Source organism: Oncorhynchus clarkii, chromosome 12 (assembly GCF_045791955.1).
Source record: "Oncorhynchus clarkii lewisi isolate Uvic-CL-2024 chromosome 12, UVic_Ocla_1.0, whole genome shotgun sequence".
In the NCBI taxonomy this organism is placed as follows: Eukaryota; Metazoa; Chordata; class Actinopteri; order Salmoniformes; family Salmonidae; genus Oncorhynchus; species Oncorhynchus clarkii.
In genome coordinates, this window is record NC_092158.1 from 64,197,341 (window position 1) to 64,224,488 (window position 27,148).

The following is a 27,148-nucleotide window of genomic DNA, read 5'->3' on the forward strand; positions in this document are numbered from 1 at the left end:
CTATATGAATCATTTACAGGCAATAACATATGATATATATATGCCGTTTATGCGGACGCTTTTATCCGTTGACTTACAGTCGTGCATCTTACGGACAGCTGGTCCTGGGAATCAAACTCACTCTCCTGGCATTGAAAGCACCATGCTCTACCAGCTGAGCTACAGTGGACCATAGAAAATGCCAGATGTCACACCAGATGAAACGGCCTGTTATATCACCATTATCTAATATGAAACGCTATAAATGACTTTTGAAGCATCCATGTGGTGTTTATGATCAACGTCTATACACATTAAAACACTTTTTTTTTTTATTAAGTGGGACAAATATTTGCTATTTAGACTGAGACATAATGCAGTATTTAAGAAGTGAGGATAAGGATGCATAAGTAATTAAGTTCAGTGCCATAAGGCCTCCAATCCTAAACAGGCTGGTGGTCAATATCAATTACATTAAACAAAGACCTTCAGCATCGATTGTGAAAACCATAGAAATTAGAATGCATGCTACAATACATAACGCATGCTTTATTGCCATAGAAATGGACATTAGAATTCATGCATACAATCAAAATAGGGACGGTTTCCCAGACACAGATTATGCCTAGTCCAGGACTAAAAATAGTTTCAACTGAAAGTGTTTTCCCAGGCTTAATCTGTACCCGGTACCCAGACTAGTACTGTTGATTTCTCCTGGCTTCAACACCAGGGATTCTCTTTGCATTCTCATGGCAGCAAGAACATATGACAAAGAGAAAAATGCATTTTGTTTATTCATAATTTGGACTAAAATACAAAGACATCAAAGGCCCTAACAACCACACATCATCCCTTCCTTTATAAAAACCTATATTATTATGAAAGTGCATGATTTCAGAGAAAGACACTACAGTAGTAAAGACATTTAGACAGATGAAAACAAATGTAACTCAGGAAAGGCACACAAGTAGTCTAAAGAGGCCACTGCTCTTTATACAATTTAATTCATCAGCAGTGAGGACAAAAGGAGAGGAAGCCACTTTAGAATGTTGATATGCAGCCCATATTTGTAACTCAATTACAGTAGAAGACACAGATTCAAATAATCTTCATAATATAAGGACTGTTTTAATTAAATATTCAGAGAAAAAAAATGTCCATCACAGCATTACATTAATATGTATGTACATAATTTGTTTTAATTCAAGCATAATTCAAATAAGAAAATTCAATAAAATATTGAGAATCATAAGATACTGTCCTTTAATGATGACTACATCTTTTAAAAAAAAGGCACTTTGTTTTAGTCATCTCAAACCCTGCAACAGACGAGTACTCAAGCATCTCATGATGAACCCCTCCGTTAACAGCAGACCTGGGTTCAAATAGTATTTGTTTTATTTTTTAACTGTGCTTAATTGAACTTGTTTAATCCAATAGAACCACTGGAATAATCCTAAAAAGTGCAAACACCACTGATCTGGCACTCCCGCAGGCTTAAATCAAAACCCTCAAAACAAGAGCAATTTGAATCCAGGTTTGTGTTCAGAGACATTCTCCCAGCAGACAGACCTTCTCCCTACCAGGCCTGAGAAGAGAAGGGAGGGTTGTATCTAGTTTTCAGGAGTTTAAACCAGATCCAGCTTCTTCAGGTCATTTAGGAAGCTGGTGGGAGTGACAATGTGAGACGAACCTATAGAGAGGAGGGGAAACGACAACACAGGAGTATTAATACTAATTATATGGCGCTTTTCTGAAACCCAAAGACGCCTACATTCATTGTGAAGATTCATGATGAAAATGTATGGAGACAGACAGACTCTGGAGGATATACAGTGCCTTCAGAAAGTATGGACTTTTCCCACATTGTTGTTACAGCCTGAATTCAGAGATGTCTCGTCACTGGCCTACACACACACACACACACAATACTCCATAATGTCAAAGTGGAATTGTTTTTTGAAATGCTTACTAATTAATAAAAACATTTAAGCTGAAATGTCTTGAGTCAAGTATTCAACCCCTTTGTTATGGAAAGCCTAAATAAGTTCAGGAGTAAAAATGTGCTATACAAGTCACATAATAAGTTGCATGGACTCACTCTGTGTGCAATAGTGTTTAACATTATTTTTTAATGACTACCTCATCTCTGTACCTCACACATACAATTATCTTTAAAGTCCCTCATTCAAGCAGTGAATTTCAAACACAGATTCAACCAAAATGACCAGGGAAGTTTTCCAATGCCTTGCAAAGAAAGGCACCTATTGGTTTAAAAAAAAAGAAAAAAAAGCAGACATTGAATAATATCCCTTTGAGCATGTTGAAGTTATTAATAACAGTTTGGATAGTGTATCACTACAAAGATAAAGGCGTCCTTCCTAACTCAGTTGCCGCAGAGGAAGGAATTTCACCATGAGGCCAATGGTGACAAACAGTTAGAGTTTAAATGGCTGTGATAGGATACAATTGGGGATGGATCAACAATATTGCATACGCTGATTAAAAATAAACGCAACTGGCAACAATTTCAAAGATTTTACTGAGATACAGTTCATTTAAGGAAATCATGACTGTGCTTGGGCGCACTGAGGAGCCAGGCCCAGCTAATCAGAATGAGTTATTCCCCACAAAAGGGTTTTATTAGAGACATAAATACTCGTCAGTTTCATCAGCTGTCCCGGTGGCTGGTCTGAGACAATAACGCAGGTAAAGAAGCCAGATGTTGTGGTTACACATGGTCTGCGGTTGTGAGGCAGGTTGGACGTACTGACAAATTCTCTAAAACAACGTTGTAGGCGGCTTATGGTAGAGAAATGATCATTAAATGATCTAGCAACAGCTCTGGTGGACATTACTGCAGTCAGCATGCCAACTGCACTCTCCTTCAAAACTTGAGACATCTGTGGAATTGTGTTGTGTGACAAAACTGCACATTATAGTGCCATTTTATTGTCCCCGGCACAAGGTGCACCTGTGTAGTGATCATGCTGTTTAATCAGCTTCTTGATATGCCACACCTGTCAGGTGGATGGATCATCTTGGCAAACGAGAAATGCTCACTAACAGGGATGTAAACAAATTTGTGCACAAAATGTAAGCAAAATAAGCTTCTTGTGCATATGGAAAATTTATGGGATCTTCTATTTCAACTCATGAAATATGGGACCAACATGTTGCGTTTATATTTTTGTTCAGTATAGTTGCTCCAAAATACTAACCTAGACAGAGTGACAGAGTGAAAAGGAAGCCTGTACAGAATACAAATATTCCAAATCATGCATCCTGTTTACAACGAGGCACTAAAGTAATGTTGCAAAAAATGTGGCAAAGCAATTCACTTTTGGTCTTGAATATAGTGTTGTTTGGGGAAAATCCAATACAACACATTACGGAGTACCACTCTCCATATTTTCAAGCATAGTTGTGGCTGCATCATGTTATGGGTATTGCTTGCAATAGTTCAGGACTGGGGTGTTTCTCAGAATAAAAAAATAAATGGAATGGAGCTAACAGGAGGCAAAATCCTAGTGTAAAACCTGGTGCAGTCTGTTTCAACTTGACAGCAGGACAATAACCTAAAACACAAGGGATAATCTACAATGGAGTTGCTTACCAAGACAGTGAATGTTCCTGAGTGGCCGAGTTACAGTTTTGACTTAAATCTAATTGAAAATCTATGGCAAGGCCTGAAAATGGTTTGGTTGTTGAGCTATGATCAACAACCAATTTGACAGAGCTGAAATAATTTAGAAAAGAATAAGTGGACAAATGTTGCACAATCCAGGTATAGAAAGCTCTTAGAGACATACCCAGAGGTGTAAGGTGCTTCTTCAAAGTATTGACTCTGGGGTGTGAATACCTACGTAAATGTGATATTTCTATACATTTCACGTTCAAAAACATTTGCAAAAATGTCTGAAAACGTGTTTTTCACCTTGTCATTATAGGGTATTGTGTCCAGAGAGAAAAAAAAATCCATGTAATCTATTCAGGCTGTAACAAGTCAAGAGGTGTGAATACTTTCTGAAGGCACTGTAGGATCTTTTCGCGCCACCAGCAGGGGAATTCGAGGGTACATGGTGTGTCGTCATTGTAAATAAAATAAAAACTCAACTGGCTTGCCTGGTTAAAGATAAGGTTAAATAAAATACAAATGTGTACAGTATTAAGTTTGAGTCCAACTATTGTGTTCCTACCAATCAGGACCTCCCATTTTCCGTCGGTAGCTCGAGTGACCTCGTAGGCGGAGCGCATCTCAGAGTGGGACACGCCTCCGATCATGAAGATGATGAGCCGAGGGCCGGAACGATACTCCGTTGGAGACTTGTTCTTGTGCCATTGTCCGAACCGAGCACTGCTGCAGTACGATACAAACATAATAAAACATGTACATTTCTAATTATGTAGAAATGATTTGCTGCGCTAAAATAAAACATGTACATCAGTGGTGGCTGGTGGCACTTTAAATGGAAAGGGTGGGTTCATAGTAAATGGCTCGAACGGGATACATGGAACGATAAATTGTTTTGAATGTGTTTGATTAAATTCCATTCACTCCATTCACCAGCCTCCTGTGATGTACTGTACATTAGTAATTATGTAGTTCTCCAACGACCATAATTATGTATCCATTACCAACAATTATGGATCTTAAATCAATACATGGTTATGGTGTAAATTATCACACTATATTTTCTGATTATATAATAGATACCGTGGGAGGTATAAAGCCTCAAGATAATATGATTTGACAAGATGGCTGGCCATGGATAATGCACAGAATTAAATAGAAAATAGTATATTAGTCTATCATATGTATGGGATAATCAACGAAGGGCTATGTAGATGTACTATGTGAATAATCCAAGATGAAGGGGTGTGATGGGGATATATTAAATATGATCAACATATACAGTACCAGACACCTACTCATTCAACGTTTTTTAAAATAAAAAACAACTATTATTTATATTTGAGATTCTTCAAAGTAGCCACCCTTTGCCTTGACAACTTTGCACACTCTTGGCATTCTCTCAACCAGCTTCATGAGGTAGTCACCTGGAACGCATTTCAATTAACAGGTGTGCCTTGTTAAAAGTTAATTTGTAGAATTTCTTTCCTTCTTAATGCGTTTAAGCCAATTAGTCGTGTTGTGATAAGATAGGGGTGGTATACTAAAGATAGCCCTATTTGGTAAAAGATACAGTCCATATTATGGCAAGAACAGCTCAAATAAGCAAGAGAAACAACAGTCCATCAATACTTGAAGACATGGGTCAGTCAATCTGGAAAATTAAAATATTTTTACAATTTCTTCAAGTGCAGTCGCAGAAACCATCAAGCACTATGATGGAACTGGCTCTCGTGGGGACAGCCACAGGAAAGGAAGACCCAGAGTTACCTCTGCTGCAGAGGATTAGATCATTAGAGTTACCTGCCTCAGAAATGGCAGCTCAAATAAATGCTTCAGAGTTCAAGTAGCAGACATCTCAACATCAACTGTTCAGAGGAGACTGCGTGAATCAGGCCTTCATGGTCGAATTTCTGCCAAGCAACCACTACTAAAGGACACCATAAATAAGAAGAGACTTGCTTGGGCCAAGAAACACAAGCAATGGACATTAGACCATTGGAAATCTGTCCTTTGGTCTGATGAGTCCAAATTTGAAATTTTTTGTTCCAACCTCCGTTTCTTTGTGAGATGCAGAGGAGGTGAACGGATGATCTCCGCATGTGTGGTTCCCACTGTGAAGCATGGAGGAGGTATGATGGTGCTTTGCTGGTGACACTGCCTGCGATTGATTTAAAATTCAAGACACACTTAACCAGCATGGCTACCCCAGCATTCTGCAGCGATACACCATCCAATCATCATCCAACTATCATTTGTTTTTCAACAGGACAATGACTCAACACACCTCCAGGCTCTGTAAGGGGAATTTGACCATTGAGAAGAGTGATGAACCTGGCCTTCACAATCACCCGACCTCAAGCAGATTGAGATGGTTTGGGATGAGTCGGACCGCAGAGTGAAGGAAAAGCAGCCAACAAGTGCTCAGCATATGTGGGAACTCCTTCAAGACTGTTGGAAAAGCATTCCAGGTGGTTGAAAGAATGCCAAGAGTGTGCAAAGCTGTCATCAAGGCAAAGGGTGACTACTTTGAAGAATCTCAAATATGAAATATATTTTGATTTGTTTAAACAATTTTTGGTTACTACTTGAAATATGTGTCATTTCATAGTTTTGATGTCTACAATGTAGAATGAGTATGGGTCTGGTACTGTAGGCTAATGCACAACATCAGTGGGATGAGAACAAAAGCACAGGGGATATAGTTATAAAGCTAAAAGAACAGCTGCCGGATGTTGACATGTTTAAAAGTTACATCCCCAGATGTGAACACGTTTGTATTCCATTAAGCTGTTGATGTCCATGCTGTATAAAATATTTCTTCATGGCTGCGTCCCAAATGGGACCCCATTTTACATAGTGTTCTACTTTTGACCAATGCCCCATGGGTCCTGGTCCAAAGTAGGACACCATAAAAGGGAATAGTGTGCCATTTAGGACGCAGCCATTATGATATGTCTGTGTATAGAAAGATTTTATCAAGAATTTAAACCCTGGCCTCAAAAAGAGCTTTGCTCTGAACAAGGAAGTCTGTGTACGTCCCAAATGGCACCCTATTCTATATATGGCGCACAACTTTCAATCAGTGCTCTGGTCAAAAGTAGTGCACTATATAGAGGGAATAAGGTGCCATTTGGGACACCACTGCATTGTGTCCATTAATTAGTAAACACACAGATTACCAAGCCCGGAAGTGCCTTCAGATGAACTTTTATACAGCGCATTCAGAAAGTATTCAGATCCCTTGACTTTTTCCACATTTTGTTACGTTACAGCCTTATTATAAAATGGATGAAAATGTTATTTACACACACAATACCATATAAGGACAAAGCAAAAACAATTTAGAAATGTTAGCAAATGTATATATATATATATATATATATATATATATACTGAAATATCATATTTACACAAGAATCCAGAGATGTTCGATCGGGTTCAAGTCCGGACTCTGGCTGGGCCACTCAAGCACATTCAGAGACTGGTCCCGAAGCCACTCCTACGTTGTCTTGGCAGTGTGCTTAGTGTCGTTGTCCTGTTGGAAGGTGAACCGTTTCCCCAGTCTGAGGTCCTGAGCGCTCTGGAGCAGGTTTACATCAATGCTCTCTCTGTACTTTGCTCTGTTCATCTTTCCCTCGATCCTGACTAGTTTCCCAGTCCCTGCCACTGAAAAACCTCCCCACAGCATGATGCTGCCACCACCATGCTTCACCTTTGGGTGCCAGGTTTCCTCCAGACGTGACATTTGGCATTCAGGACAAAGTGTTCAATCTTGGTTTCATCAGACCAGAGAATTTTGTTTCTCTTGGTCTGTGTCCTTTAGGTGCCTTTGGCAAACTCCAAGCGGGCTGTCATGTGCCTTTTACTGAGGAGTGGCTTCCGTCTGGCCGCTCTACCATAAAGACCTGATTGGTGGAGTGCTGCAGAGATGGTTGTCCTTTTGGAAGGTTCTCCCATCTCCACAGAGGAACTCTGGAGCTCTGTCAGAATCTGTTTTTTGGTCACCCTTCTCCCCCATTTGCTCAGTTTGGCCAGACGACCAGCTCTAGGAAGAGTCTTGGTGGTTCCAAACTTCTTCCATTTAAGAATGGAGGCCACTGTACTCTTGGGGACCTTCAATGCCACAGATCATTTTTGCTACCCTTTCCCAGATCCTTTCTCAGAGCTCTATGGACAATTCCTTCAACTTCATGGCTTGGTGTTTCCTCTGACATGCACTGGTGTATATATAGACAGGTGTGTGCCTTTCCATGTCATGTCCAATCAATCAAATTTACCACAGGTGGACTCAAATCAAGTTGTAGAAACATCAAGGATGATCAATGGAAACAGGATGCACCCGAGCTCAATTTCGAGTCTCATAGTAAAAGGTCTGAATACTTATATAAATAATTATTTTACAAAAAACATATATAAATTAGCAAACATTTCTAAAAACCTGGTTTTGCTTTGTCCTTATGGGGTATTGTGTGTAGATTGATGAGCATTTAAAAAAAAAAAATATTGGGGGGCAGGTAGCCTAGTGGTTAGAGCGTTGGACTAGTAACCGAAAGGTTGCAAGATCGAATCCCCGAGCTAACAAGGTAAAAATCTATCGTTCTGCCCCTGAACAAGGCAGTTAACCCACTGTTCCTATGCAAGTCATTGAAAATACAAATTTGTTCTCAACTGACTTGCCTAGTTAAATAAAGGAAAAAACATTATATTAAGGCTGTAACGTAACAAAATGTGGAAAAAAAACAAGGGGTCTGAATACTTGCCGAATGCACTGTACAACACGAACAAACTATATCAACAAACTAAAAATAACTCCTGGTAGATTATTCACAGGCTGTCTAATGGCAGCTTGGATCAACTAACTTTTCACCTCTCCAGCCCATTTAACTACGCCAATGCTCTATTTTAAAGATTACATCTGAGATTAAAGTGTTAACGTATGTGACCCATCTGCATCCGATAAGGACCCCCCCCCTCCAAGTGATGTATAGAGTATACACACCTGACAGTCGTCTGCATGGTGTTGATGGGGGCAGGCTCAGAGATGAATGGCCACTGCTTCTTGTCCAGCTTGTCCTCTATGGCATTCTGGAAAAATAGACAGACATGGTTGGTCAGACTTGGAATTTTGGGATGACAGTAATTTGCTAGCCAAATGTCTCACAATAGTCCCAGTCGGTTTTCATGTAATAAGGAATTCCTCTCGACCACACCCACAAGTTGGGGAAAAACAACATTATTTCCTGTTGATCCGCATTGTAAGAGGCAACGTCATCATAGATTTTTTTTTGTTATACAGAAACAACAAAACATGCAGAAAATCTGCTGTGTTGTTCAATGTACATGTAGCCAGGTCAAAAATCCTGATCTATGGTTTGCAGTGCTCCCACATAGGGAAACAGAGCCTGTGAGAAGAGCCTTGTGGCTTCAGGCGATGTCCAAGTAGGAAGATGTCCAAGTAGGCTACACGTAGCTACAGTGCCTTGCGAAAGTATTCGGCCCCCTTGAACTTTGCGACCTTTTGCCACATTTCAGGCTTCAAACATAAAGATATAAAACTGTATTTTTTTGTGAAGAATCAACAACAAGTGGGACACAATCATGAAGTGGAACGACATTTATTGGATATTTCAAACTTTTTTAACAAATCAAAAACTGAAAAATTGGGCGTGCAAAATTATTCAGCCCCCTTAAGTTAATACTTTGTAGCGCCACCTTTTGCTGCGATTACAGCTGTAATTCACTTGGGGTATGTCTCTATCAGTTTTGCACATCGAGAGACTGACATTTTTTCCCATTCCTCCTTGAAAAACAGCTCGAGCTCAGTAAGGTTGGATGGAGAGCATTTGTGAACAGCAGTTTTCAGTTCTTTCCACAGATTCTCGATTGGATTCAGGTCTGGACTTTGACTTGGCCATTCTAACACCTGGATATGTTTATTTTTGAACCATTCCATTGTAGATTTTGCTTTATGTTTTGGATCATTGTCTTGTTGGAAGACAAATCTCCGTCCCAGTCTCAGGTCTTTTGCAGACTCCATCAGGTTTTCTTCCAGAATGGTCCTGTATTTGGCTTCATCCATCTTCCCATCAATTTTAACCATCTTCCCTGTCCCTGATGAAGAAAAGCAGGCCCAAACCATGATGCTGCCACCACCATGTTTGACAGTGGGTATGGTGTGTTCAGGGTGATGAGCTGTGTTGCTTTTACGCCAAACATAACGTTTTGCATTGCTGCCAAAAAGTTCAATTTTGGTTTCATCTGACCAGAGCACCTTCTTCCACATGTTTTGTGTGTCTCCCAGGTGGCTTGTGGCAAACTTTAAACGACACTTTTTATGGATATCTTTAAGAAATGGCTTTCTTCTTGCCACTCTTCCATAAAGGCCAGATTTGTGCAATATACGACTGATTGTTGTCCTATGGACAGAGTCTCCCACCTCAGCTGTAGATCTCTGCAGTTCATCCAGAGTGATCATGGGCCTCTTGGCTGCATCTCTGATCAGTCTTCTCCTTGTATGAGCTGAAAGTTTAGAGGGACGGCCAGGTCTTGGTAGATTTGCAGTGGTCTGATACTCCTTCCATTTCAATATTATGGCTTGCACAGTGCTCCTTGGGATGTTTAAAGCTTGGGAAATCTTTTTGTATCCAAATCCGGCTTTAAACTTCTTCACAACAGTATCTCGGACCTGCCTGGTGTGTTCCTTGTTCTTCATGATGCTCTCTGCGCTTTTAACGGACGTCTGAGACTATCACAGTGCAGGTGCATTTATACGGAGACTTGATTACACACAGGTGGATTGTATTTATCATCATTAGTCATTTAGGTCAACATTGGATCATTCAGAGATCCTCACTGAACTTCTGGAGAGAGTTTGCTGCACTGAAAGTAAAGGGGCTGAATAATTTTGCACGCCCAATTTTTCAGTTTTTGATTTGTTAAAAAAGTTTGAAATATCCAATAAATGTCGTTCCACTTCATGATTGTGTTCCACTTGTTGTTGATTCTTCACAAAAAAATACAGTTTTATATCTTTATGTTTGAAGCCTGAAATGTGGCAAAAGGTCGCAAAGTTCAAGGGGGCCGAAAACTTTCGCAAGGCACTGTAGGTGTTCATTGAAAATCCTACAATGTGATTTTCTGGATTTTTTTTCATTTTGTCTGTCATAGTTGAAGTGTACCTATGATGAAAATTACAGGCCTCTCATCTTTTTAAGTGGGACAACTTGCACAATTGGTGTTTGACTAAATTATGTTTTGCCCCACTGTATGTATGTAATTATATATATATATATATATATATATATATATACTTTTTTATATATATGTATGTACGCATATCGAGTCTGGGTGGGAAAGCCCCAGGCCCATTTCAAAGCAGGTCCAACTTCCTCAAACCACACTGTCTATCCTTGTCCTCCTCCATACCTCCATCACGTCTTTGATGGTGGGTGTCCATCGGGAGAGCTGGTACGTACTCTCCTTGCGCTCTTTCTTCTCAGGCAGTGTTTTCCCTGCATTGAGAGCCTGAAACACAACATTTCACATCCTTCAAAATATAAAAAGGGGAAAAAAAGGCTTCACTGTAAAGAGAGGCATTTGTCCAAAAACGTCAGAGCGAGAGAGAGCGGCGGACAGACAGAGCCCTACTGACCCCAGCGATGACGGGGCAGCCCAGGTGCTGTAGGTTGGTGATGATGTTGCTGTTTGCCTGCACGTTGGCATGCTGGATTAACTTGGTCAGGTTCTCCTCTCCAATGCCTGTGTGTGAGGAGACCACCGTTATACAGAGTAGAGCTGGAGAACGTAATGAGTGACGACTCATCAAGTTTGCCTAATCAAAACGGCTTTCTAAGCTAGCCTGTTCTCATCCCCCAAGTATCAACAGTAACCACATCATATATGCTTAGAGAGACCATCATTATTTACAGAGTAGAGCCAAGCGCTCAACTTAAAGACCACCATCTGCTCCTCAGGCCAACATCCAGAAACATACACACACACACCAAAAAAATGTGATCAAGTCAATTGATCTTATAGAGCTGTTCAGGAAAGCTATCATTTCATTTCAATAGCAGTCAGGTGGAGAGAAGCTGTGTCCTATCATATTCGAAACGCCCATATTGCTGCACCTGCTGTGTGTATCTTTACCATGCATTGACAGAAAGGAAACACATTGGGACCATGCAGCCAAGGCAAATCTGTTGACCTACCCTTCTTCTTGTGGAACACATAGAGCAGTATGATGCGGATCTTGTCATAGGGGTCAATATCGGTGTTGAGGAGTACCGGGACGATGCTCTTCATGGCATCCTTCAGGGGTTCCCCATCTACATCAGTGCCCATGGCCAGGTCCTGGGAAACATACGGGGGAAAACAAAAAATCGACAACACCACTCAGAGAATGATGCATTTAGGTTGTCCCCCCCCCCCCCATCTGCATCCGTCACACATCAGTGCATTAACACTGTAGATCCTAGTCCCACAATCAGACCCGGATTACCTCACTCATGGACATGCTGGGTACGTCTCAAGTGACCACTAAACCTACCACCACTAAACCTACCATGTTAAAGACTAGGAAACAAACCCGAGCGGCGCTATTAGAATCATTAAGATCAAAACAATGTATGCGTCCCAAATGGCACGCTATTAGTAATGCACTAAATAGGGACTTGGGTGCCATTTGGGATGGGGTAAATGTGTTGAGGGAGAAAGCAGGAGCTGCTCTGGGAACCAGGAAGGGAAAGGGGTTCTAGTCTGCGATGTCTTGGTGTAAGATTTCTGGATGGAGGGGTTTCCCAGTAGTAATAACAGCCTGGCAACATTAATGGTCTTTAAAAGACTAGGTCTTTAAGACTAGTAAATTACATTACTGTAGGTTCAGAGAGGGACACTTGATAGAGATGTGCGACATGTCTCGTCTCAAGCCCTTTACACAACATTAGTGAAGTGGATGCCCACTAGGACGCCAGACAGCGTCACACTATGGGGGCGTGTCAAATGGCACCCTATTCCCTATATAGTGCACCACATTTTTTTTTTTACCCCCTTTTCACCCCAAATTCGTGGTAGTCTTGTCTCATCCCTGTACGGCACAGTGTACGGACTTGGGAGAGGCGAAGGTTGAGAGCCGTGCGTTCTCCGAAACACAACCCAACCAAGCCGCACTGCTTCTTGACAAAATGCCCGCTTAACCCGTAAGCCAGGAGCCACCTGCCGACCGTGTCAGCGCATAGAAAAACAAGGAAGATTAGGATATCTTTGGGAAAATAAACATTTCAGTGTAGAAAGAATGATAGAGGATGTCAGAAAAGATGGGGGGAAAAAAATAAATCACAGAACAGAAACATATCAAATCAAAGAACCGACAAACATGTCATTAAAATGCTATAGGTCACTCTTGAAAAAGAGAAGATTCATCTCAAGGGTCTTGCTGGTTAAATAATGGTTGAATAAAACCAGGGTGTGTTTACACTGCCGAGAATCAAAAGCATGCTCCTGGGTGTATCATGAGTGTACCTGCCAGGTCATTTGCATATTGTTTCATAAGAGCGGGAGAGGGAGCTTGACGCCACCCTATTCCCTATATAGTGTAGTACTTGTGATCAGATCCCTATGGGTCTTAGTCAAAAGTATTGCACTATATAGAGAATAGGGTGCCATTTGGGACTTGTGTTTTGTAGCAACACTGACCTGTTCCACCTCACACAGCTTGTCCACAGAGGCTTTGAATTTCTTCATGCAGGCCTCAGCCAGGTGCAGGTGAGTGGAGTACTGCAAATCAAAATAAACACATTACTTATTAACTTCTAAAAGTTGATGTCATCACACTATCATGATACTCCACTTTGTTGCTACAGCCTGAATTCAAAATGGATTAAATTGCAGTCATCACCCATAATGACACAATCAAACGTTTTTAAGAACTGTTTAAATTTGAGGGAAAATTAAACACAGTATCTCATTCACACCCCTGGGTGAGTCAATAATTTGCAGAAGCACCTTTAGCAGTGATTAAAGTCTTTCTGGGTAAGTCTCGAAGAGCTTTCCAAACATGGATTGTGCAACATTTTGCCCATTCTTTTCTAAATTCTTTAAGTCCTGTCAAATTGGTTGTTGATCATTGCTAGACAACTATTTTTCAGGTCTTAACATAGATTTCCATGTCGATTTAAGTCAAAACTGTAACTCGGCCACTCAGGAACGTTCACGGTCTTCTTGGTAAGCAACTCCTGTGCAGATTTGGACTTGTGTTTTAGGTTATTGTCCTGCTGAAAGGTGAATTCATCTACCAGTGTCTGGTGGAAAGCAGACTGAACCAGCTTTTCCTCTAGGATTTTGCCTGTGCTTAGCACCATTTATTTTTTTTTATCCTGAAAAATTCCACAGTTCTTAAAGATGAGGTGGCAGGTAGCCTAGTGGTTACAGCTGGGCCAGTAACCGAAAGATTTCTGGATCGAATCCCCGAGCTGAGAAGGCAAAAATCTGACGTTCTGCTCCTAAACAAGGCTGTTAAGCCCACTCATTGTAAATAAGAATTTGTTTGTAACCGACTTGCCTAGTTAAAAAAAAGGTTAATCACACAAAGATTACAAGCATATCCATAACATGATGCAGCCACTACTATGCATGAGAATATGGAGAGTAGTATTCACTAATATGTTGCATTGGATTTTCCCCAAACATAACACTTTGTATTCAGGACAAAAAGGTAATTGGTTTGCCATTTGTTTTTGCAGTAATAATTTACTGCCTTGTTCCAAACAGGATGCATGTTTTGGAATATTTTTATTCTGTACAGGCTTCCTTAATTTCACTCTGTCAATTAGGTTAGTATAGTGGAGTATAACTTCAAGGGTTGATCCATCACTAGTTGTCCTATAACAGCCACTAAACTCTGTAACATGGTGAAATCCCTGAGCAGTTTCCTTCCTCTCCGGCAACTGAGTTATTTTTGTAGTAACTGGGTGTATTGACACCATCCAAAGGGTAATTAATAACCACCATGCTCAAAGGGATATTCAATGTCTGTATTTTTATTAATCCATCTACCAATAGGTGGCCTTCCTTATGCAAGGCATTGGATAACTTTCCTGATCTTTGTGGTTGAATCTGTGTTTGAAATTCACTGCTCGACAGATAATTGTATGTGTGAGGTACAGAGATGAGGTAGTCATTCAAAAATCATGATAAACACCATTACACAGAGTGAATGCATGCAACTTATTATGTGACCAAAGCAAATGTTTACTCCTGAATGTATTTAGGCTTGCCATAACCAAGGGGTTGAATTCTTATTGACTTAAGACATTTCAGCTTTCCATTATTAAATCATTTGTAAAAGGTTCTAAAAAAACATAATTCCACTTTGACATTGTGGTATTGTGTGTAGGCCAGTGACAAAAAAATTATAATTTGAAATTTAATCCATTTTAAATTCAGGCTGTAACACAACAAAATGTAGAAAAAGTCAAGGAGCGTGAATACTTTCTGAAGGCACAGTAAAATGAAAAAATGTCTTGGGCATGCATTATACGTGGCCTGCTACACCGGATGCGTAACATTTGCAGAGGGTAATACGCTCCTATTAATTTCAATTAAATCAGGCTCACGCCCCTTGAGTGTAAAATCCACCTTTTTTTTTTTACGTGCAGCTCACTCCTGAGAACAATAGGATAAAGTAACTTGCACTAAGCTTTCAGCGTAGCAGGTAAAAATCCTACTGTTTGCTAGTATGGACATTGGAACACGGCCCATATCTTTGCCAAATGTGAATAGAACATGTGTAGACATTTAGGCTGACAGTAGGTGATCACTGGAGAGACATGAATGCCAGTCTCAACCAATCAACTGATTTTAGATGGAAAGACGAGGAATACCCACCAAGCTGAGTTCCTTCTGGTACTGTGGCATCTTCTTTAGCATCTGAGACAGGTCTTTGATATTGGCCTTATCAGTGGACATCCTCTTGCTCTCACAGAACACACGCAGCAGCTCCGTCACTTTCCTGGAACACGAACAAAGAGCATCAACATCTGAACCCAGGGTTGGGTTCAATTCAGTGTTCAATTCAAGAAAGAGAATTCGTGATATGAATTTTTACAATTCACTTCCTGAATACAACACTAAACTCTGGATCATGTCATCTCTTATTAGTTGAGGTTATAATCATTAAAAGCACTAGTCGTATGTAATTTTGATGAGCGTGTGTCTTACTTGGTGACGTCAGCTATGTGCATGTGTCTCAGCTGGACCCACAGATCATCGTCTTCGTCCAGGAGAACCTCCTTCTCCTTCGAGTCCCCGATCCCAGTCGTCTGATATCTACAACACACAATAACACAGGGATCGTTTGATAACTAGAGCACACAAAACAACAACCGTTATACAGGGATAACAGATACCTTCTTCTACTCATGGTATGATGTGTACATACATACATGAGTACTATATATAGCTACATTCACTAATAATAATGTGGTAGGAGAAATTTATACTCCTAACCTGTAAACACGACTAACCAAAATGTAAAACTGACCCTTAAGCTAATCTTAACCAACTCTGAAATGAAGTATCGTTTTGCAGGTCAGGAGTGTCTGTATAGCATTTTCCATATGGTCATCATGGGCCTTGGTCAAAAGTAGTGCAGTATATTGGGAATAGGCTGCCAAACTAAGCCTACTTGTAGATGTCCTGTTTGATGTCCAGAAGGTCATAGACCATGGCCTGGAAAGTCAGCTCATGCAGAATGGGAGAGATGGGGTCAAAGCCACGGTCCACAATCAACAGCTGTGACCTGGCCTTGTCAGGACCCTGAAAACGCATCAGACATCTCATATCAGTCAGGGCAAGAAATTATACCTAAAAATGTCACTTTTTAATTACCAGTTAACTCCTTCAGTGCTTTGGCAGACAGGGGATATTGTTATATATCAAATATATTGCCTCTAGCTCTACAATAGAATGTCAGGAATGCTTTTGGGTAACAGGTTTTTACCAACAAGTCACCTAGTCAGTGCCACCATCAGACTTGACTTGACCCATTCAGAAGAGGTTTTTTTTCACACCAGCCTTTCACACATTAAATTTTTTCTAAAAGTACAACCACAAAAACAAGAAAATATCTATGCCATGTGTATTCTAATACCCTTTTCACACTGTACTGCGCAGGCCTGCTTATGCACCCAGCGCAGTGGATATTTTGTTGTGAAAAACACATATCCGAGCCAGTACAGTTCTGCACGATAGTGTGAAAATGGTATTACTGTGCTGGGTACTGAGGCAGAGAGATCATGGCGAAGATAAGAGCAGAAAGGTAAATTATATCAAATTAATACATGCCTTCAGAAGTCCAACACAGGCTTTAAGGAAATGCCAGCTAGGAAAGACAGAAAAGGAGAGGAAAAAGTAGCCGAGCAGCAGAGAGTGTGAAATATAATTTACAGGAAATCAAGTGAGAAAGTAGAAGTAGCTATGAGAGACTCCGATAGATGTAACACTTTCAAAATGCTTCAATAATCATATCATTAGCCTAGCATCATAAAGACAAAGCATTTGATGGTTGCCGATAGAAGTCGTTCAACGCAGTGTATTTTCAGGGAGTGAACGGTCATTTAGCTAAGCAGACATGGTATTATTAGTACTGTAAAGAAGTGTTGTGTATTGCGAGAGGTGGCGAGGCGTTGGTGTCTCCTCTCCTCACCTCTCCCATGCTGGGGTTGTCTGCTTTATGGGCGTTCAGACGCTGATACACCTCCTCAGCCAGCCTGGCATTCTCCTCAGGACCGCTATGGTAGAGGGAGGGAGAGAACGAGAGAGAGAGAGAGGGGTGACTTGCGACTGAACGAGCACAGACACAGATGTGCAAAAAGACCATTGAAGACAGGCTCTGTATGCAAGACCTGTGTGATGAGCGTTGAAAAAGATGTTGAAGTGTCAATTCGCGATCCATTTGGGGTGTTGCTACCTTCGTCCACTACTGGAGAACTAAAAGTATCCATTTACTCAGATGAGCATCCAATTCCCACTGAAACCTCTGGTAGCACTTGCATGCCTGTATTTATGAGACCTGTCTGTAAGTTAGGGTATGGTGTGTATCTGTGTGTACCTGCGGTAGCGGATGGCAGGGTACTCCTTCAGTGTGTCACAGAGGGTGGCGATCTGCTCTGCCAGAGTCTCCATCATTCTGTCTTTATTCCCCTCTCCAACTGGACTGTAGAATGAGTGCAGGGAGCTGGGATCGTCCAGGGAAAATACCTAGAATAGAGAAGGGAGATGAAGGGCGTGAGGGAGAGAGAGCGAGAGACGACAATTACTGGCCATTTTCACTGGATACTCCTTAGAGTGATCAAACTACCAGAAAATGTGTTGTTTTTAATGGGAGGTGGCAAGATGAGACTTTTGGCAATTTGGCCATGCGACCAGAGTTGAGCAAAGTTCAAAGAAGGTGCTGTAGGGTAGGTAGGTAGGTAAGTACCCACCTGGGACTCGTATGGCAGGAAAGCCACATTGATCTCCTTCAGAGTCTTGATGACTTTGGCAACTCTGGACCTCCCAATCTCAGCAAAAAGAGCATCTGGGCAGTCTGCAGGATAGGTGATTGTCACAAAACCAACAGTTATATTGTATTATTAAACAAAATATTCCTGCTTTTTGTCATTTTGCGAGGTTAATTTCAATTAGATTTAGAATCTCCTTTCAAGAGAGACATGACCAGAAGGACACCACATTTTTTTGTATCAGACAAGGGAAGAGTACAGTTTTGAAGTTTTATAACAATTTAAACAAATGGTCTTACTGTCTGTGAAGAAGATGTGCGCCGCTTTGTAGGTGAAAGCAATCTCTTTGAAGTCATTGATGAGAGCACGAACCGACTGACAACATCCACACACACACACACACACACACACACACACAGGTGAGAGAGAGAAAAAGAGGAAGATAAAAGATTACTTTACAGCAGTACAGGATATGGCAGTTGATGACATAGTGAAATGGGGAATGGCAGGGGAAACACACTTCTCACCTTCTCTGAAGGAGAGATCAGATAAATGGCCTCCAGGCTGGAGATGGGTTCCCTGCGCTTGTTGATGTCCTCCACAACTGGGGGAGGAAAAGGAAGATCAGTTAGTGACTGTAAAATCCTAACTGAAGAACGCCTCCACAGACACTCACTTCCTCATACTATGACCCATACCTGGGTTCAAATAGTATTTACTTCTTTCAAATAGCCTTTAATTAAGCCTGTCTCAAGTGCCAGGTGGGAGGGGTTGGGTTTGTACTTTTAGGACTATTGCACCAGACAAGCTCAGTTGAGCGCAGCTTAAGTATTTGAAAGAAAACAAATACTGTTTGAACCCAGGTCTACTCTGAACATCATTTAGAATGATGTATCCCTTGAACTAATAAATTGTTATTGACAAATACAATTAGCCTAGCCCACTGGCCATCCCATCCCAACACTTACTTGTCACCCCCTCTGCCATGATATCTGACATCTTGCAGCAGGAGGACAGGATTCGCATGCTGATGTGGTCCACAATGAGCACCTGGACAAACAGATGGGCGTTATCAATTAATATTAAATTTTTCATTAGACATGTCTTTTTACATGGATCTTTTCAGAGCCACGCTCAACATTCTTTACAATACCTTCCATTCTCCATCCTTCTTCACACTTTTGATAACTCCATTCAGGATTTCTTAAGAGATGAGGAAAGACAGACAGAGGAAGTATGAAATATTACAGTAACAAAACTGAAATGTGTCCAATAACTCAGAATGAGTAGAGGTGTTTATTTTATAGTTAGTTTACATGGGGGGTCAATTAAGAACAAATTATTATTTACATTGATGGCCTGGCAAGAGGCAAAACATTTGGAAATAGACAACAGGTTCTGGAATCTGTTTTTTTCCTTCCTGGTTCCATATTTGACAGAGATCTCTTAAAGTTGACCCAATTGATCTATGTTTTTTCAGATGGTGTTTGTTGGCCAGTGTCAAACAGTAACTAACTGGGTCGTAAAAGGCAAAGGAACATAAACTTACACAGGTAGTAGGTACACATTGTCTTCCTTCACATGTATGGTTGATCACAATGCAGCCCACAATCAACTAGCTACACCCAACTTGACCTATTGTTCCCATCATAGCTTCCATAATAAAATAAGTAAAACACAAGGGAACGCTGTAAAAATATGACCCAGGATGAAAGCCTCACGCCCAAACCTCCCCGGCCTCCTGACCAACGCATTCAATGCTTCCGTCAATACTCCCCACTTGGTAAACAGTTCGATCACATCATTAATAAAAACTGGTACATCTTGAGCACTGATCCACAACTGGAAAAGACGTTTAAAGAACCCCCGCGGGTCGTCTTCAGACACACTCCCAACATCAGTCAAATGGTGGTGAGGTCTGACATTCCACCGGTGTCACGTAGTACCTTTCTAGACCATGTGGTGGCTCTTCACAACATTAGCTCTTTGAGATACATTGCCATCGAACATGTTAAGACTCCTAGGAGGGGGGAGATACTGATAATCTATGAGAAGATAATTGTATTGGATCCACCGTTTGTGTACCATGTCTCTTAGAGGTCTGAACCAGGAGTTTGATATCAGACCATTTCTTCTTGCCTTCCAAGTCACCTACTTGGTCGTTTTGTAAATAGATATTATTTTCTGGAACTACGACATGTATCCATCTCATTGTTATAAAATTAGCGATAAACAAATTGTTTTTGCACCCACCATGCGTCATGTCCGCAATGGTGAGGTGAGATGTGTATATTTTGGTATGTGTGCACTCCGTTTGTTTGACCTGACGAAGAACCGTTTCTGATCGGAACGTTGTCAAAATAAGCGGTGAATTGGGATATTTAATAGTGTGCGGGCCTTCTTGTTCTTTACTAGTATTGTCCATTAGCCCAGCACCTGTTTTCAAAGACGTGCATATGACCAAACTTTTCTAAAGTCAGCAAAACAAGTTTTAGAGCTTACTTGAAATACTACTACTAGTGATGATGCATACCCTTCCCAGTCACATTTAATATTTACATTTTAAATAGCCTAATGACAGCCAGCTATATCCCATTGCCAGGCATTACTCGGAAGCAACCTGCTTGAGTGGCGAATGCTATGCATCGCTAGTCAGGCAGTTTGGATGTTTTCTGTTATTAATGTGACAAACTAAAAACGTGATGGTATCAAAAAGGCACTATTTCGACCGCAGAACGTCGAACATTAGAGACTTGAGTTATAAAATTAACACATTTCTTAACTTACTCTCTCCGACTACAGCCTTCAGTCCGCTTGGAGCCATCTTGACACTTCCGTGTTGTCGATTTTTTTTCAATTACATTTTTTAACTGGCTGACGTAAACATAACACCACGTCATGTCCGCTTCGTTTTTTAAAGATAGGAAAGTGTTCAAATGCACTCAAAATGAATAAGTAAATAAGAGTTTCCAATTTGACTAAAGTGTTATTCATATTCTTCATGAGTTAATTTGCATTAAAACATTGTCATTTACAGTAAGTCTCTGGTACAGGGTAGGAGCAAAGAAAATAAGATTTTCTTGTGGTTTGGTTGAGAAACATCTTTATTTCATCGTATTTATTTCATTATGATGACATTCTCTACACTTCCAGCATGGGAGTCCCTGTTGAGACAGAGTTGGGCATCACTGGAAATCCAATTAAGAATCAGAATCTCATTACATTAGAATCAACATATAACAATTCAAGGATCGGTTGAGATCCATCTCCAATATGCTACCTGTTCTGTATATGAGTGACACCAAGGGTTGTGGTGCCATCCTGACCAACAAAGAGTGCAAGTCCAGCTTCTGTAATAGATATAGATACTAAGCATTAGCACTCTCTATTGAGTAGTATGTCATGCTTTTAATCCTACATAGGCTAGGATTCATCTGTGTTCTTGAAACCAGCATCAAGGTTAAAGCACCTTCCATTAGAGGTGGGAGCTCAAATACTGAGCCCAAGCTCTCTAGACAGAGATGTTCAACCACATCCTGGGCATCCACCCGTGTGTTCCCGACCCGAGTCAACTGACTGACAACTCTGGCCCTCTCCTGTGCCTCTGGGTTCTGACTGGGCATGGCATCAAGCAGCAGCCCCTTCATCACCAGCTGCCTTCTCAGGGTTCTCAGGATGTCCTCTGATGAACCTGAAAACATTGTGGGGTTCACTTCAAATGCCAAATGATCTTTGGTGGTTGCAGTTTGATGAGGATAGTGAATTGGTGCATCTCTGTGAGTTGGTGTGTTTGCCTACAAACATATTAAACTGAGGTTGTTAGGTTAACCACACAAGTCTATGCCCTAAAGAGTTGTGTTAGCTTTCCTGAGCGAATGCCTAGGCTTTAGCTCAGCAGGTTGACAGTCTTGTAGCACAGGTCCAAACCCTGGCTGGTCACGCATACCAGGCTCAGAGTGACTGGAGGTGCTTTCTCTGGGCTGCTCAACATTCTCAGATGATAAAGTTCCATTTGGCAGTGAATGCTGGGTAGGACTGAGGAAAGCACAAAACAGGAGAGTGACAAAGACTTATCGGCATAATGTAATCAAATTTGGGAAATTAATATAAATGAATAGATGGTTGAATTGTAGTAGTTTATGTGAAATTTTATCCATAATACCGTATCAGGGAATAATAGTTGATCAAGGCTATTAATAAGGTCCTCACACTCTGAAACATGGGTCTCCCTGGAGCAGCTGCATATGTAGGCCCACCTGGACAGGTAACCAATGAATCCAACAAGTTATACAGGATCAGTTTTGTTACAAGACTTTGTTTTCACAAAATGTACTCACCAACTGCAAACTTCAATTTCTCTAAGAGCACCCACCTTTTGTTCTTTCACGATGACTTAAGCAGTGTTGTCTGAGGACTTATCTACTTCTCCTATTCTCCCCATGTAGTGCACTAAAGGAGTGCACTATAAAGGGAGTAGGGTCCCGTTTGGACCTAAATAATTGTGGCTGACCTTGAGAAGGGAGTTGTCCAGCTTGTTGTCCTTGTTCATATACCCCTCTAGGAGGCAGTGCCGGGTCACATACCCAGAGCCTGCATACTCAGACAGGTTGAGGTCGACATAACCCACCTAGTAACATGGAAATTGAGGAGATATTATTACTGAAGTTGTGAGAAAAAGGGATGCCCTACAGAAAAAAAAACATTCATGCATCTATACCTTCCATGTCTGCCAAGCTAAAGGGTCTGGATAAGTGAAAGCAAGCCCTTACTATGCTAAAAGTTGGGAGCTTGCCCATGAACATGTGGAACAGTGGTTACTCTCCTCTCAAACTTACCTTTTGGTATGACCTTCCTCCCTTTGTGTCCTGCATGAAGAGAAAAACAGGTTATTTAATCTTTTTCATAATTTCGCTTTCCTTCAGTACATTTCAAATGAGATTCAAAACACAACACTCTTCATTTTATGTATGCTGTTTTACCTAGATGGGATATTTTATCAAATGTTACTCCATTTAGTAACAATTGCCGTAATGCATCCTAAATGACACCCTATTCCCCATGTAGTGCACTATATAGGGAGCCATTTGGGACACACATCACACACTGTTTTGCAGGGAGAGACTGATTTATGATAAGTTAGCTGACCTTGCGAACTGACAGTCTACACATGCAGTCATCCAGGACTCCAGACAAGCTGTTGACTGCAGTTTGGCACTCAAATTCAAACATCTTTCCCCATTGCACTGAGTTGTGCAGGACTTCCAGTCTGTGGGTTACACACACAACTTGATAATAGTATTTCTGTAACTGTGGGTGAATCTTAAGTCTTTCGTCAAATCTTGGATGTTCGCCGTAATGCAGTCTGTCTTTGCTTCCCTCTGATTTTTTTCAGGTGAGAGGACGTGAGGAATCAAGGAAAGACTAGATTCAACTAAAAGCTCACTAGAGTTGGTGACACAACACCATATTTCAGCTGTACCCCCCCCCCCCCCCCCCCTCACCTTGGAGATTCCTCAGTAAAGGAGCCATCAAGCAAGCGAACTTTGCAGAAAATCAACCCTGTGACTTGTGGCACATTGCCCAGCTCATCCAAGAGTAGGGAGACGGAGAAGTTGTGCGTCCAGAAGTGTTTCCCGAGCACCGGGATGGTATGCAGGCGAGCTGCCAACCGCCTACTAGCCTCCATAGTCCCGTTTCCAGAGGCCCCTATAAAACTTGACGTATTAGAGGGAAGATACAGTAGGCTGTGTTGTGTTCTTTAGAGCACACCGTAGCAAAAAGTTTTAAGACACAGAACTGAAAAATGTGTCCTCATTGGATGATTTCAGCTAGTACCTGCCAGATTCTAAATGATTTCTCCCAACAGAACACGACTCAGCCATAAAATGACATGTCACAGCATGGTCCAAATCACAACACAGGGGCTTTGTGACATCATATTGTTTCTAGACCAGAATGGTCATCACAAAAAAACAGGCAAAGACACATTTAAACTTTAATGAAGAACAATGTTGAAACACCCATGTACAAAAGACATGTATTCTAAAAAATTTAAATAAATTATATTCCAAGCCATATGCTTCTGTCCTCAAATTTCAATCACACATTTTTTTTTGAGACCATCATACACACTCAATGTTTTACAACACCATCACAGAGCAGATCATCAACAATAAAGTCATAGTTTGATTGCAGTGAAATAAAGCATTTCCTTAAAATCTTTTCAGCAAGACTATTCGGTTCAAAGGGGTAACTTGAAGGTCCCCCTCAAGCACACCCTCCCAAACGGTGTATAGCATAGCCTACATACTCCACGAAATCCAAAATCCTCCAACCCCAAATGGCACCCTTTATCCTACACAGTGCACTACGTTTTACCAGAGCCCTATGGGCCATGGTCAAAGTAGTATACTAAATAGGTAATAGGGTGCCTTTTGTGACGCAAAACATGTTCCAGCCCATGGGCCTGACAGTGACACTGCTCCCCCTCCTGTGGAACAACAAGTAGAAAAACAGGCAGCTGATTGGGCATTGGGGATATCGTCCTCCTCCGATTGTCTCTCTGCACTGTCCTCCTCACTCCTTCTCAACCTCCTCCAAGGCCATCCGTTTCAGTAGCCGCCGCTCCTTGCGGTCTCGCATCCGCTCTTTGAAGTCTTCCAGCTCTTTCCTCTGTAACACAGATGGTTCAGTCATAATCTACCATTGTCAATCAAAACAGTTATTCATTTTATTTTAAATTATGGAGGACAGAGACATTGACAACAAATAAAACATCCCCAGTCCTTCAATCCAACACCAAATCAAAACAGTTCTTAAAGGGTTATTCCACTCAAAATATTATGTTAAATTGTATTGGGAGTGGGATATTCCTTTAATCTCAAATCTTTACCCTCCAAAAGTGTCACTATTGGTAGGCATTGATATGTCATACTTCATTGTTCCTAAATCAAGAGAAAATGTGTAACTGTTGGCATAATAACATGACATTATTCACACACTCACATGCATCTTCTCATCAGGGGGGAAAATCTCCCTCTGAAGGTAGTAGAAGAGATCACCACGAAAGAGGAAAGTAAAGTTTAACATTAATGAACAACAGATAAAAACGACTTATGACATGGTCATACACAAAATGTCAGAATTTGCTTTAGTTTGTCAGACAGTACTGTCAACTTTCTCAGACTGTCTACACAATCTAATAAAAAGTTTAAAAGCACTGAAAGAATGAGCCATTGGGCTTTATTGTGTGTTAACCTCAACAATTGTTATGTACACGACTGGTGTCTCCGGCTGAAGCAACCTTAGTTATATGTACTTTTAATCATGAAATAAACTAAATGAATCAATCAACCAATCAAGATAACACTAACCTTTCTCTTCACAATATATTCTTCAAAGTACTCTGCTTGGTTGGAGATCCAGAACATGGTTACAGGGAAGGACAAATACAGCATCATCTGATCACAAAGGAACACAGACAAAATAAACATCTATATCAAGTCACTATCATCTCTTTGTTAGACATGTTAGTCAGTATAATAGATCGCTACATTGATTTGTGTATAATTGACCACTACAGTCTGGTGCTTTCAAAACAATTGGGAACTCGTCAGTGATCAAATCATGACCTCGGTGATCAAATCAAATCATGCGTAGCAGCCTGAATGTTTGACTTCCCTACTTTTTCGTAGCAGGTTAACTTAGGAGAACTTACACAGCAGGTTGGGAGACGGAGGTTAAGGTTAGGAAAAGGGTTAGCGAAAATGCTCTCATAAACTGCTACGAAAATCACTATCGAAGTGGCGTGAAAAGAGTGTGTCCCCTAAAATAACATCAGTGTTGACGAGGATGATGTTACGTGACCACCTGGCTGGATAGCTAGCAAGTTAGCTACTGTAACGATCAGCGTGTAGCTATTTCTACAACAATATAGAGCGTTTCGCGTGCAGTCTTTTTTCTTGTTGCAGCTAGGATCCCTTACAAACTACAAACTGTACCCTCGTGTATGCTATTAATCATGACATTATGATGAAACAAACCTATGTACTCACACGAAACACCTCGATTTTCACCCCCATGTTTGCGCTGCTACTGCGCCAACCTTCACACTGCACTTCCTGGTTTTCGGGTTACGACTTTTCACAAAATATCCAATCAGTAGAGTCCCATTTCTTTACGGTCAGTGCTATTCGGGATCCTTGGGACGTCACAACCCAAACCATTTTACATTTCATTATTATTCGTGAATAATAGTGTATAGTTTTATGTAAGGGCGGCACATTTCCAACAATATTACATTAGTGCTGGATATGGGTGAATATAATGAATTACTTGATGGTGACCCTATGATGCTTGATACCCCCCACTTTTTTACATTTGTTGATTTATTTATTAAATCGATAAGAACTCTTTACAATGGAAGTAATAGCTCTGTAAAACGTGATACATCACCTATATTTGAAATCAACAGAGGAGTGAGGCAAGTTTGCCCAATTAGTCCATTCCTCGACCTCTTGACAGCTCAGGTTTTACATCTACTAGTAATCCCAGAATTCCTTTACATGTATTAAGATAAATGAAAGAATCAACACCTCTGTATAATCAAAACAGCTGATGTTAAAGTTCACAGTTAGCTATTGCTAAGTAAACGAAAGCTCAAAAGAAGCAGTTGCCTGGCTTTGACCCGCAGGTGAGAGCATGTGCCCGTGTAGATGGAAACAAACAAGTCTGAGCCTTTTGGGTATACACTTGTGCGTTGCTTTGCCATGCGGTATAAGGAACTGAAGTAGATGAAAATGTGTAGCGTGATTATTTTTGTTGTGATACAGTGCATAAGATTTTGAAAACTAAAATGTACGGTATAGCAATGAACTGATGCAAACGGCGTTACGTACTTCACGTTCTGTCTGCGCATGACGTCACCGACGACGAGAGGTGTTTGTTCTGGATCCTGGGAAAGAAAGATCCCGCGCACCTTGACAACCGAATAAACGAGGTAAAACGAATGAGTTTTTATTTTTTTAAATGACAG

At 40.9% G+C, this 27,148-nt stretch overlaps 3 protein-coding genes across 5 annotated transcripts; all 3 read right to left on the minus strand.

Moving 5' to 3' along the window:
• Positions 1-756: 756 nt before the first annotated feature.
• On the minus strand, positions 757-20,986 carry LOC139421025 (syntaxin binding protein 2). 3 transcript variants are annotated; one of them, XM_071171500.1, is made up of 19 exons: positions 20,902-20,949; positions 19,268-19,317; positions 19,083-19,164; positions 18,642-18,718; positions 18,414-18,489; positions 18,097-18,200; positions 17,724-17,872; positions 17,319-17,403; positions 16,299-16,429; positions 15,833-15,940; positions 15,500-15,623; positions 13,310-13,390; positions 11,827-11,968; positions 11,268-11,374; positions 11,042-11,140; positions 8,616-8,701; positions 4,179-4,339; positions 1,593-1,672; positions 954-1,558 (listed from the first exon to the last, which is right to left on the minus strand). In XM_071171500.1, the coding sequence occupies exons 1-18, from the start codon at positions 20,936-20,938 to the stop codon at positions 1,608-1,610; spliced, it is 1,764 nt and encodes a 587-aa protein (XP_071027601.1). In that variant the 5' UTR covers positions 20,939-20,949; the 3' UTR covers positions 954-1,558; positions 1,593-1,607. The 3 variants fall into 3 exon arrangements, with proteins under 3 accessions (XP_071027600.1, XP_071027602.1, XP_071027601.1); XM_071171499.1 differs by having other exon boundaries at positions 757-1,672; positions 20,902-20,986; XM_071171501.1 differs by having other exon boundaries at positions 757-1,672; positions 4,179-4,336; positions 20,902-20,969.
• A 404-nt stretch (positions 20,987-21,390) lies between these two features.
• LOC139421038 (EEIG family member 2-like) lies at positions 21,391-23,800 on the minus strand. Its single transcript, XM_071171531.1, has 8 exons — positions 23,616-23,800; positions 23,260-23,380; positions 22,950-22,979; positions 22,625-22,741; positions 22,324-22,370; positions 22,061-22,149; positions 21,584-21,805; positions 21,391-21,464 (listed from the first exon to the last, which is right to left on the minus strand). The coding sequence occupies exons 1-8, from the start codon at positions 23,798-23,800 to the stop codon at positions 21,391-21,393; spliced, it is 885 nt and encodes a 294-aa protein (XP_071027632.1).
• A 292-nt stretch (positions 23,801-24,092) lies between these two features.
• Positions 24,093-26,289, minus strand: LOC139421040 (protein PET100 homolog, mitochondrial-like). The gene is made up of 4 exons (XM_071171533.1): positions 26,169-26,289; positions 25,488-25,574; positions 25,120-25,152; positions 24,093-24,786 (listed from the first exon to the last, which is right to left on the minus strand). The coding sequence occupies exons 1-4, from the start codon at positions 26,193-26,195 to the stop codon at positions 24,691-24,693; spliced, it is 243 nt and encodes an 80-aa protein (XP_071027634.1). The 5' UTR covers positions 26,196-26,289; the 3' UTR covers positions 24,093-24,690.
• Positions 26,290-27,148: the final 859 nt, after the last annotated feature.

Coding starts and splice junctions, on each gene's coding strand:
- LOC139421025 (XM_071171499.1), bottom strand. CDS start 20,938: ATGGCTCCAAGCGGACTGAAGGCTGTAGTCGGAGAGA. Junction 19,165..19,267: donor AGAAGGATGGAGAATGGAAG/GTATTGTAAAGA, acceptor CTGTTTGTCCAG/GTGCTCATTGTGGACCACAT. Junction 17,873..18,096: donor TCCTGCCATACGAGTCCCAG/GTGGGTACTTAC, acceptor TCTCTATTCTAG/GTATTTTCCCTGGACGATCC.
- LOC139421038 (XM_071171531.1), bottom strand. CDS start 23,800: ATGGAGGCTAGTAGGCGGTTGGCAGCTCGCCTGCATACCATCCCGGTG. Junction 23,381..23,615: donor TTTACTGAGGAATCTCCAAG/GTGAGGGGGGGG, acceptor TGTAACCCACAG/ACTGGAAGTCCTGCACAACT. Junction 21,806..22,060: donor CTCCAGTCACTCTGAGCCTG/GTATGCGTGACC, acceptor CAATGTTTTCAG/GTTCATCAGAGGACATCCTG.
- LOC139421040 (XM_071171533.1), bottom strand. CDS start 26,195: ATGGGGGTGAAAATCGAGGTGTTTCGT. Junction 25,153..25,487: donor AATATATTGTGAAGAGAAAG/GTTAGTGTTATC, acceptor TACTACCTTCAG/AGGGAGATTTTCCCCCCTGA. Junction 24,787..25,119: donor CCCCTGATGAGAAGATGCAT/GTGAGTGTGTGA, acceptor TCTGTGTTACAG/AGGAAAGAGCTGGAAGACTT.